The sequence below is a fragment of the Pristiophorus japonicus genome, chromosome 10 (assembly GCF_044704955.1).
Source record: "Pristiophorus japonicus isolate sPriJap1 chromosome 10, sPriJap1.hap1, whole genome shotgun sequence".
In the NCBI taxonomy this organism is placed as follows: domain Eukaryota; kingdom Metazoa; phylum Chordata; class Chondrichthyes; family Pristiophoridae; genus Pristiophorus; species Pristiophorus japonicus.
Genome location: NC_091986.1, coordinates 60435152 through 60447920, shown reverse-complemented (window position 1 = coordinate 60447920; position 12769 = coordinate 60435152). Strand labels below are relative to the sequence as shown.

Below are 12769 nucleotides of genomic sequence, written 5' to 3'. Positions count from 1 at the left end.
ATAGGACACGGGTGCGAGTCAATCAATAATGAGCTAGAGGACATTCGACAAGCTGTGGGATACTAAGGCTGTGAGGCCTAAGCTGAGTCCAATCAATGCCAAGTTGCGTATGTACACTAAAGAACTCATAACGGTGATTGGCAGTTCAGTAGTCAAGGTATTTTATGATGGTACGGTTCGTGATTTACCGTTATGGATTGTTCCAGACAATGGTCCAACGCTGTTCGGCACAAATCGGCAAGAAAAAATCAAATGGAAATGGAACGATATCAAAGCATTGTTGTCGGAGGATGATACTCCATGTGCTCAAGTACTGAGCAAGTTCCCCTCGCTGTTTGAACCAGGCATCGGCAATTTCACGGGAGCCAAGGTGCAGATCCACGTGAACTCGGATGCAAGACAAGTCCATCATAAAGCTCAGGCAGTTCCGTACGTGATGAGAGAGAAGGTTGAAATCGAACTGGACAGACTCCAGTGTGAAGGGGTCATATCACCGGTCAAATTTAACGAATGGGCCAGTCCCATTGTTCCTGTGTTGAAGAGTGATGGCACTGTCAGGATTTGTGGAGACTACAAGGTTACGATCAACCGAGTTTCGAAACAGGATTAATATCTATTACCGAAGACTGATGACCTGTTTGCAATGCGAGCCGGGGGAAAGTCGTTCACTAAACTGGATCTGATATCAGCCTACATGACACAGGACTTGGTTGAGATGTCGAAGAAACTTACGTGCATCAACACTCATAAAGGACTGTTTATCTACAACAGGTGTCCTTTCGGAATTCACTCGGCTGCAGCCATACTTCAGAGGAACATGGAGAGTTTACTGAAATCCATCCCTAGAACCATCGTGTTCCAAGATGACAACATCCTGGTCACAGGTCGTGACACCGCCTAACATCTAAACAACCTGGAAGAGGTTCGACATCATCTGGACAAAGTGAGACATGGACTGAAACATCCGAATTGCGTATTCATGGCACTGGAAGTTGAATTCCTGGGGAGAAAAATTGCTGCTGACGGCATCAGGCCTACGAACTTGAAAACCAAGGCCATCAAAAATGGACCCAAGCCTCAGAATGTGACGGAGCTGCATTCGTTCCTTGGTCTACTCAACTACTTCGGTTATTTCCAACCTAGATTGAACACTTTATTAGAGCCACTGCACATGCTGCTAAGAAAAGGCGACAACTGGGTTTGGGATGTGTCTCAGGATTGGGCTTTTGAGAAAGCTACTAATCTGCTTTGCTCTAACAAGCTGCTGGTACATTATGATCCGTGTAAGCGTCTAGTATTGGCCTGTGATGCTTCGTCATATGGAGTTGGTTGCATGCTCCGACAAGCTAATGAGTCGGGTAAACTACAACCTGTTGCATATGCTTCTAAAAGTTTGTCAAAGGCGGAAAGAGCCTACAGCATAGTAGAAAAAGAAGCATTAGCCTGTGTGTATGGGGTTAAAAAGATGCATCTGTACCTGTTTGGTCTTCAGTTTGAACTGGAAACCGATCACAAACCCCTCATTTCATTGTTTTCGGAAAACAAACCAATACATCATCCCGCATCCAGAGGTGCGCTGACATTATCTGCCTATGATTATGTCATTTGCCATAGACCTGGCACTGAGAATTGTGCCGATGCACTGAGCGGTCTGCCATTGCCCACGCCGGAGGTGGAGATGCCACAACCTGCAGATCTACTGTTAGTCATGGATGCTTTTGAAAGTGAAGGGACCCCTGTCACAGCTCAACAAGTTAAGACCTGGATCAGCCAGGACCCGATATTATCGGTTGTGAAATGTTGTGTCCTTAGTGGTGATTGGTCTGTCATACCCAAGCGAATGTGTGAGGAGACCAAACCTTACATCTGTCGCAAAGACGAACTATCCATTCAGTCAGATTGTATACTGTGGGGTAATCGTGTTGTTATGCCTAAGAAAGGCAGAGAGAAATTTGTACATGATCTACATAGCACTCATTCCAGTATTGTCATGATGAAAGTCATTGCCAATTCTTATGTATGGTGGCCTGGAATTGTCTCTGATCTGGAATCATGTGTGCATCAGTGCAACACTTGCATGCAGCTAAGTAAAGCACCAGTGGAGCCGCTGCTGAGTCTGTGGTCGTGGCCATCTAAACCATGGTCCAGGATCCACATCGAATCTGCAGGTCCCTTCCTGGGAAAGATGTTTTTAGTTGTGGTGGATGCATATTCCAAGTGGATAGAGTGTATAATCATGTCATCTAGTACATCTACAGCTATCATTGAGAGACTTCGTGTCATGTTTGCCACTCATGGTCTGCCCAACATCGTTGTAAGCGACAACGGACCTTGCTTCACTAGTCTGGAGTTTCAAGAGTTCATAAAACTCAATGGTATCAAATATATGAGATCAGCAACATTCAAACCCACATCTAATGGTCAAGCAGAGCGTGCTGCCCAAACCATCAAGCAAAATCGTGTAACTCAAGGTTTATTGCAGACTCGCTTGTCATGCATATTGCTTAGTTACATGACAAGATCCCACACGCTTACCGGGGTCGCCCCTGCTGAACTATTGAGGAAGAAAGGTCTCAAGACCAAACTCTCTCTTGTCCACCCTGACTTGAACGATCATGTTGAATATAGATGTCAAAGTCAGCAGTGGTATCATGATTGCACTGCTGTGTCACGCAACATTTCTGTTAACGATCCTGTGTATGTACTAAATTATGGTCATGATCCCAAGTGGATCACCGGTACTGTTATGGCCAAGGAGGGTAACAGAGAGTTTATCGTCAAGCTCAAGAATGGGCAGACATGCAGGAAACATGTCGATCAGATAAAGCTGCGACACACGGATGAACCGGAACAGTCTGAGGAAGACACAATCAGTGACCAACCAACCTACCCTCAGTCATCAGAGGACTCCGCTGTCATCAATGAATTTGGACTTTCAAACACTGACATGGTCAATGAATCTGGACTTTCAATCCCTGACATGGTCATTGCCACTCCCATCAGATCGGCTACCCAGCCCCCAGTCATAACAGACTCAGAATGCTCACCCAAGGCTGGGGTTGAACTGAGACGATCAACTCTGGAGCAGAAAGCCCCAGACCGTCTCAATTTGTAAAAAGACAGTTACTAATATCTTAAAGGGGGATATTGTCATGTAAGTATGCTCGGGGCTACTAGCCACCAGGTGGCGCCACTGTCAGAGCTCATTGGGCTGTATGCACATCTGTGCGGCCCAGGTATAAAAGGCCGGCCATCATGTAATGTAATCACTTTGGGCCCTAATATAGCAAAGCCAGGTTTGTACCTGTGTTAGTTTACAGTATTCAGTCTATCGAGTTAATACATACATAACATTACTAATGCGCTCCTGTTTATTTATCAGCCGTTAAACTCCTCAGCCTTTCAATAGACTCCCTCAGTAACTCTGATGGGAGTCTGACAGAACAGCAGGAGGCTCTGCTGAATCCTGCTCGCAGTGACAGGTAGCTCATTGCTCCTATTAAGTGAGATGGCTTCCCACTGACCGTACGTACCCCAGCAGGGTCACCAGTGAGCGTGATCTCAATGTAATTCCTTGGATCGTGGTCCAAGCATTATCAGGCCCAGCATGTTTAAACACAGCACTTTTTTTTTTACAGACTTTCCTTCTTACTTTAATGGTCTTTCCAAGACTTCCACTCTTAATTAATCATTTTTTTTTGCTGCACTTTTAAGTTTTATCTCAAATACACACATATAAAAGATTCAACCAACCCCAAATACTCAAAATATATTACAAAATAAAGAATGAATACAACATTTCAAATGCTAGGTTTGACTTGTCACTTACAATGACTGTTATTCCTTTTCTTCTGGTCGTGATAGACAGACAGGGATGGAGAAGCAGACAGCGCAATCAAAATTGCAGTCATATCCTCTGAACTCTCACTGGCATAAATGTAGTTTTATAGAAACATAGAAAACATAGAAACATAGAAAATAGGTGCAGGAGTAGGCCATTCGGCCCTTCTAGCCTGCACCGCCATTCAATGAGTTCATGGCTGAACATTCAACTTCAGTACCCCATTCCTGCTTTCTCGCCATACCCCTTGATCCCCCTAGCAGTAAGGACCTCATCTAACTCCTTTTTGAATATATTTAGTGAATTGGCCTCAACAACTTTCTGTGGTAGAGAATTCCACAGGTTCACCACTCTCTGGGTGAAGAAGTTCCTCCGCATCTCGGTCCTAAATGGCTTACCCCTTATCCTTAGACTGTGACCCCTGGTTCTGGACTTCCCCAACATTGGGAACATTCTTCCTGCATCTAACCTGTCTAACCCCGTCAGAATTTTATATGTTTCTATGAGGTCCCCTCTCATTCTCCTCTCATATGTTTAAATTATACTGCACAGCAAGCTTGTTTTATTTTTAAATAATACGTTTCACAGTGATTAATAGACAAAAATATTCAGAAATGAGTTCACATCAACCAGGAATTAAACTTACTGTGCAAGTGTCGGTGTGGTCACAGCTTGTTGGTGAAAGGATTGGGAGCATCTCACATTTCTGAAGCTATTTTTCTAAATTGCACTGACGTCCTTCAATTATCTTCCAAACCTTTCCTCTTTTGTTTATGATTTCAAACTACATTTATCAACTTCTTTCAGGTTGCACGAGTCCAGTACTCACAAGCTCCATTTCTTTTTAATTTAATGACTAAGTTATCACCTTTTTAATATTCCTCATTCTCTTTGATAAGGTGTTGAAAATCTTGTTACCTTCAAATATTCAGAAACAAAGTTTCTTCATGTCTTTCGTAAGTTTGGCCAACAGTTGCTATTTATCTTTGAAGGCTTCACTTAGTCTCTTGTGTCGCTCCTTGTCTGATTATGCTTCTATAAAATGCCATGTGACAGTTTTTCTACATTAAAGTTGGTATATAAATGTAAGCTGCTGTTGTTATGTTGACATTCTTTTTCTTGCTTATCGTCTCTGAACTCAAATGGAACACCCACATCGGCTCCTGTGCTGCCTCCAAAATGTTTGGTTTCCTTTTTCTTGCCAAGCAAGTTTGAACTCTCCGTGAAGCCCAAAACATTGCAAGACTAGAATTCTGCTCCCATATTTTGGCTGCCTCTTCTAACACCTGTCATCCACTCCTGAGCAACATAAAAGAGAAAGCTTGTCATCTGATTGGCAATCTCACTATCACCTCATTTCCACCTTTCTTGTCTCTATTTATTTTATTGACAAGCTCCTTGGAATGCTTCTCTCTTCTTCCTCCAAAATGACCGATGGCTTGGTGATACCATCATGAATAGTCTTTCTTGTCCCTTCGCTCTCACTGTTTTGAAACCAAGACGCCTGTTCTATTTCATTCTTTTTAATGACCTCCTCATTTTCTTCAGCCCTTCCATCCTCCTACAATCGTCATGGTTTTAAAGACCTAAGCTCGGCATCATCTAATCACTAATTCCTGATTCACTTTGTTTGTCTTATTTCTTTCAACCTTGGCAGTAACCTCTATTATGAGTCTCGGTGCCGGATTTTCGGCTTTGATGATTTTGGGGCAGTAATGGCGGCAGGGCGGTAAAGTTTGCAGCCAGGAACAGTTTGCGCCTCTCATCAATATTGAGCAGCTGGACCCCGAGTCTGGGGCGCAGCACGAAGGGAGGCGTTAGCATGGGAAAATCACAAGCTAAAAGCTGCCGCAGGAAAGACGCCTGGGTTAAAAAAAAACTGGAAAAAAACCCCCACAAAAACATCCCCAATGCATAGCTCACGCCACCATAACACAAATCGCAAAAAAATTAAAAGAAAAAGCAATCACACTTACCTTAGGACGCCGTTACTTACCCCTCTGTAGTCGGTCTAGGTTGGAATGCCCGTATTTACAGGCGGTCACAGCAGGGCATGCTGCAGGGCGTACGGGTCGGGCGGGATTCAAAAAGCGCGCCGGTGTCGCAACCAGGGACGGTGCACACTGTCCGGGCAGTGCTGCTCCATGCTGCCGCAAAACCGGCCCCAAAAACCCCCGCGGGGCACTGGCGGCTGACCACCCGCCCAGAAGACCTCACCGCGCCATTGCCCCCACTCTGGGGTGAAAAACGGAGCGCAAAAGACCGGTAAATGCGCCCCCTTAGGTCTTTCACATTGTATTTATTTTTTAAATTGATAAACCAATGGTGGACAGTGTGCTGATTGGAAAAGAAGTTATGGATTACATGGGTAAATCTAGGAAACAATTAAGGAAATAAAGAACTGGGTTGCATATTATAAATCAAAGGAATGTATTGTTTCTACATATAGGGCCTAAAATTGTGGTCAGAGGCCTGGATTCGCTATGCAGCACATGGGAAGATGCCTTTCAGGTACATAAATCCAAGCTGGAATCACACGGGTCTGGAAAACCAATCGCGTGCAGTATTCTCATTGATTTAAAACGGGAACTCCGTTTGTACGAGTTCCAATTACTATCAATGAGAAAACACCCAAATAAAGCATAATAAATAAATAAAACACCTCACATATTTAAAATTAATTGAAATTAAATGTAATTAAATCTTTTGGAAAAAAAAAGATTTTTTGGAATTTTTTTTAACGTGTTTTAATAGTGTTAAAAATCAACTTACCTTAATGGACAGGGTTTTTACTATAAAAATGTGTATTTAAATATAATTTTTACATGTTATAAAACTCTTACATTGGTAAAAATAGGCTATGTGCCTGCTTTCACTAGGCATAAAAGTTTGAAGGACATTTGCTGGGCACGAGTTGGGCAAATAGCCCAATCTCTCCCACGCGGATGTCCTTCTGCCAGGGATGCGGAGGATCTGCCAAGAGAAATCTTTGACAGATCGGAAAAGCTGGTTTCTGGCGCATGCGCATTGTACCCCAAAAAATGGCTTTTGCGAGACCTCGTCGGGTCGGTGCACACTTCGGAAAGGCCAGAATTTTAGGCCCAAGGTGTTGCTTGGACTATCATTGGAGTACTGTGTGCATTTTTGGTCACCTAATCATAAGTATATGTTTACCTTTGAGAAAAGTGTGAACAGAGACTTTAAGTTATAAGGAAAGGCTAAGAAAATTGTGCTTACTTTCCTCTCAAATGAAGGAAGGATCAAGTGCTTTGGCTGCCTTGTCCATTTAGCAAGGAGAAAGTGGATCAATGCCTCCTGACTACTCCGATGGAATTAAGACCACATTTGCCATGTTAAAAAAAGTGGAGATTGTCTCCTTATAATCTCTTTATATAGTTTCAGAACCTACAGTTTATTACTCTTTGTAATAACTTTGAGTTTGTCCTTTTGTACTTGCTCCTGTTCTTATGCCCAAAACATAAAATAAGAAAATTCAGAGCGAGGTAAGATAATTTGACACAATAACTCCAGTCCATCTAGAATCCTTATATGATTATTCTATCATGGACTTCCTGCTTGTTCATAGAATCATAGGGGCCGATTTTCATCAAGGCCTCCACCCGCCCAAGTGCCGCTCAAAGTGTTGTTGAGGTATTGGATGGTATTTCGGCAGGATATTCATCGCCGATGTCCCTCGACGGTTGGCAGGTGGCAAATGGACGACGTACGCCACCAATCTGGGCGGCAGCAGGCGGGAGATCTCACTCTCGGCGGCAAAGGCACTTGCTGCCCAAATGCCACCGAGGATGGAGTCGGGCCGAAGGGTCGAAGACCTGGAAAAAAAATGCAGCAGTAAAAAACGTAAAAACTATCAGACAGACCTCCAGGGAACCCCATGCAGAAACTGTAGCGGGGGAAAAAAATTAAAAATGCTCACTTACCTTTTCTTCAGGTTCTTCCTACTTACCGTCGGGGGCAGACCAGCCTCCACGTAGCGGTCCAACCCCGTCCTGCCGCCGACTCCCGCCCGCAGCCACCTGGGTGCTCCGTGGGCAGGGGGTCAGTTGCGCTACTCGGCCGTCGGCTGACGTCAGGGGGCGGTTCCCGCCGGCTCTCCCATCCTGCCCGCTCCAGGCCACCTCCAAAGTGGCACTGGGCAGATCAAGAAGAGCAATGTGGGCGGCAGTCGGCAGCAGTCGGCGGCAACGGCGGTGAAGTGATGAATTTCGGGCCCATAGAAACTTACAACACAGAAGAAGGCCATTTGACCCATCGTGCTTGTACTGGCTCTTTCAAAGAGCTGTCGTGCTCAGTCCCAACTCCCCACTTTTTGTCCGTAACCCTGTAAGTTCCTCATTCTCAAGTACCTGTCCAACTCCCTTTTAAAATTATTTGTGGAATCGGCATCGACCATCTTTTCAGGTAGAGCATTCCGGATCCCAACAACTCTGAGTGAAAAAAAATGATCCTCCTCTCCCCTCGATATTTTGCCAATGATTTTAAATAACCTCTGGTTATTGACCCGCTCACCAGAGGGAATAGTTTTTCTCTATCTATTTTATCAATACCTCTCATCATCTTGAAAACCTCTTATCCATCTCTGTTCCAAGGAGAACAGTCCTAACTTTACCAACCTCTCATCATAACTGAAGTCCCTTATTCCTGCTAACATCCTGGTAATCCTCCTTTTTACCCTTTCTAAGGCCTTTACATCTTTCCTGAAATGCGGTGCTCAGTGATTTATAAAATTCCTGCATTATCTCTGCTTTTATGTTGTATACTTCTACGAATAAATCCAAGTAACCCATATGCTTTTTTAACCACCTTATCAACTTACCCTGCCACCTTTAAGGATGTGTATATGGACACCAATGTCTCTGTGCTTATCTACACATTTCAAAATGGTGATATTTATAGTATACTGTCTTTCTATATTAGTCCTCCCAAAGTGCATCACTTCACACTTCACCACATCAAACACCACCTGCCATGCCCTGCCCATTTCACCATCCTGTTGATGCCATCCTATTGATTTCCTACTTTAGAGAATTAAGGGGGTGAAATTTCCCTGCATCCCGATTGGGGACGGTAACCTGCTCGGGGCGTGACTTCCTGCGCCTGGGGCGTGACTTCCTGCGTCCGGTGTGGAACTCGCGCCCCGGCTGCTGAATTGAGCTTACCGGCCCTCAAAGGAAGTGAAGCGCAATCTCGTGCACTCCACTTCCTGTCGAGGCAGGACCAGAGGTGCTAACAGGGTGTATTCGGGAGCGCTACACGGATGCTCTGCGCAGCGCTGACGCGCTTCAACACCCGTCCCTTTTGCTTAAAGGGTCAGGCACACTGCAAGGCCTCTGAAGGCCTCCACTGGACCACCAGGGCAGTGTGATAGTGGGCCTGCAGCCTGGCACCCAAAACGGAATGCCGGGCTGCACGATGGCACGCTAGGGCGCCATTCTGTGGGCCGACCGGAGAGTCGGCAAAACTTTAAAGATGGTGGCGCACGGCACTGGCGACTTCGCTTTAACTTTTGCCCCACGAGCGGATTTCGGCCAGATTCATGGACCATGAAGATGGCACTGAAACCCACTTGGCCAGCCTCGCGGAGCAGAAAGGGGTCACCGCACACGCCAATGTCATCATTGGCGGTTGTGTGGTAGTCCGGAGCGCTACCTGTGGGGCATGGTGCTATCGATAGCGTGTCCTCCCACCCCCCTGGGCAAAATGTGTTTTGCATCCCGTTAGCACCCTCCAAAGGTGCTAACGAGTGTCGCATAAAGAGACAATTCCGCCCCCTAAGTTCCTTCCCTCACCTTCTCTGAAAAGAAAAATAAACAGTTAAATGCTATTACAGGGTATCTCTATGACCCTCAATTCTCCTTTTATCAATGCAGCTCTCTTGTAAAAACTCCAATTGATGGCAATTAACCACCTTTTCTTTGCTCTCTTGTAAAAATAAAACGTTTTCAAATCTCTAACCATGTTCAAGGTTTGTACCATGTATATATTTATTTGTGTATGTGTATTATGTCTTATGATCATTATATCAGTAAAGGATTTAAGTAATCAATAAAGACTTATATTTAAATGAGTACTAAAGCATTTTGCTTATCTGGTCATTTTCAGTTCCATTTATAATAGCGTTCGACCACCGTAAGACTGTTTATTTTCACAATAAGAATATTTTGACACCTTTTTGCAGAACTGCCTGTGGCTCACAAAGAAATGATTACTACCCTGACCGAATGTAGAAATGCCTACAGAATACATGAAGGGTGGAGTGCAGCATAAGTCTATTTTTTTTTTGCTGAATTGTAAGCATTCAAGGCCCATAAAATTAATATTGTGCACATTTAAACAGTTCTACCATATACTGAATGCTTAAAAAAATATTTTTATTTCCCATTCCTATAGGACTTTCCATGTCATTAGCAATTCAGTAACCAATAGGGAGGTTCTGGGTCTCTGTCAGCACCACTAGGAAATTATCCCTTAAGAGGTGAACAAGAACAATACTTTTTGATTTACCCACTGTTTTTTCTTTCTTCCTCTCCTTCGTCAGGACAATTGCCGCATCTCTGTCCTATTAAGCCCTAATTGAGATTAGTAATTCACTCAGTGGAAAATCAGGGAGAGTTTGCAGTCGACTACTCTGATATCAGTGCTGCACATTACCAGAGGGACAAGCTTCAAATTACGTTTATTAGTATTAAATTATTTTCTAAATATTAAATGTTGTGAAACTCACAGTTGATAGCAGGAATATAGTTTAATATTTTTGAACTAATGTTATTCGTTCCCATCATTCATCCTGATTTAATTTGAGTTGGAGTCAAGAGTTAATGTCATACACGCACAAAAATTTGATTTGCTAAAGTTACTTAATATCGGAACAATGTGGCAGACTTGGCACTTTCTTCAACAGCTTTGAAGCTCCCATCAGATTCTGCTACAATGTATTTTCCATTGGGTCCTTTAAGAATCATTTGGTGTGAAGTGATCAATTCAATAGTGAAGTTAACAGGCACTTCCCCAGTGGCAGTGATAAAGCCCTCTTCATCTACTTCCCAGTATTTGTCCAGAAGTACTATTTTGAACTGATAAAAGCCATCATCAGTTAAAATTATTTTGCTTGCCTCGTACATAGGCCTGTTGCAAACCAATCTCTGCTTCCCAGGAATAATGCCAATGAAACCAAAATCACTCTGGAGTATTAGCTGTGATCGGTTGGCAAGTTTGAAAACAAATTCCTCCTGTTTCCCAATTACAACTGGCCCTACCAAGAGTTGGCCACCAGCATTCAGAGTCACATATCTTGCATTTGATGTCTTTAGAGCTACCTTTTCCCCGTTGTACACAAGTTGAAACCAGCAGTGAAAATCTAGAGTCTTACAGACTTCAATGAAGCCTTTAGCAACAACTGCAAGATAGTAGTTTGAAATATTTTGGAAGCAGACTTTCTTTGTGGCGGAATCCTGCATAATTTGGAAGATTCCAGCATTATTTATATCAATAACATTTGAATAGACAGCTGGACCAGGTGTGCAGGAGATATACTTCCTATTCACCAACGACATGATACTGATCTGCCCAGGAGATGGGTCTATGACAAAAAGTTCATCCATGCTAGGATTCAAAGTTTTGATCGTTTTAACATTACAGTCCTTCACAGATAGGAATTTTCCATACATATCCTTCAGACCTATCATCCCATTCTTTATCTCTAGACGATATAATGTTCTGTGTGTTACTTCAGACTCAATCTTCCCATTGCAAGCAAGGAAGCTACCATTTCCAGTCCTTATGGCATATTTTTTCTCTTTGATGTCAAAGTAAAGTGTCATTACACAGTCAGCGCCCCAGGGTAGGTTCTTATCACAGCACACTCTTCCACTTTGCTCATTCAACCGGAGGTAATTTTTCCTGCCAGGGTTGAACATGTTGACACTGGGGTGGGTGTCCAGGTGTAGCACCCACTTCTCGCTGTCTGAGATAGCCTGGGCAAAGCACGTGATGTTGTCCAGGTTTCCTCCTAAATACCGTTTGAAAGGTTCCGACTGGAAGGAAACTCTTCCGTCCGGATGAAGCATCATGAGGAAAACACAATTTGGATGGGGAGCCTCCTGATCACAGGTGATCTTGCCATTCTTGTCTGCAGCAATGTATCTGTTAAATGAACTCTTGATATGGATCATAGGAGAGTCCTCCCTGGTGAACTCAATTATCCATATCTGGCTCCTCTTCAGTGAGGAACCCGTTGCGTTCACTTTGTAGTTGAACACCTCTCCAGTCAAATATTTTTGGGCTGAATTAATTAGACCAAAAGAAAGCACTTTAAATTCCATGTCCCACTGCTTCACAACTTGTTGATGAATACGTGCTGTATCTGGTCAGTAACTGTTGTTATATGTCCAATGACATCATTGTCCTACTCCTTAGCAATGCTTGTGACATAGTACATAGTGACAAAAGTTCACTGACATTCAGCAATGCCATGTAAGGGGTTGTCTTAAACATTTCCACTCTTACCCCAATGTATGGTGTTTTTAACAGAATTCATGATTCACTTCCCCACTCCAAAAAATGAAACTGCACATAAAATAAACAGTGCTGAGAATAAATATGATTAAAATGAGATCTTTTTTCTAAGGAAACTGATTTTTTGATGCCTGTGTAATTTTAGCTCTGAAAATGCAGTCAGTGCCTATTATTGGGAGAATAATTGCTGTTGTGACATTGTAAGTGAAGATCTCTACTCGCTAGTACTTCCATGGAAATTGCAAACATGTTTTCAATCCTACACATGTTGACCAGAGCAGCTCTGCCTCCCACCACATGAGCAAACACTGAAGACAAATCCAAAATGAAGAAGGGAAGACAATTGACCACCACAGAAATAAAACAGTATTACCACTGAGGTATTTGGGGGCA

At 43.5% G+C, this 12769-nt stretch overlaps 1 protein-coding gene and 1 long non-coding RNA gene across 2 annotated transcripts; one reads left to right on the top strand and one right to left on the bottom strand.

The window, feature by feature from the left end:
* Nucleotides 1-5948: 5948 nt before the first annotated feature.
* LOC139274742 (uncharacterized) lies at nucleotides 5949-8419 on the top strand. The gene is made up of 3 exons (XR_011595584.1): nucleotides 5949-6106; nucleotides 6291-6352; nucleotides 7428-8419. It is a non-coding gene; the product is annotated as an uncharacterized lncRNA (long non-coding RNA).
* A 2300-nt stretch (nucleotides 8420-10719) lies between these two features.
* LOC139274741 (fascin-like) lies at nucleotides 10720-12183 on the bottom strand. The gene has a single exon (XM_070891429.1). The coding sequence runs from the start codon at nucleotides 12181-12183 to the stop codon at nucleotides 10720-10722; it is 1464 nt and encodes a 487-aa protein (XP_070747530.1).
* Between the last annotated feature and the right edge of the window lie 586 nt (nucleotides 12184-12769).

Coding starts and splice junctions, on each gene's coding strand:
- LOC139274741 (XM_070891429.1), bottom strand. CDS start 12,183: ATGGAATTTAAAGTGCTTTCTTTTGGTCTAATTAATTCAGCCCAAAAA.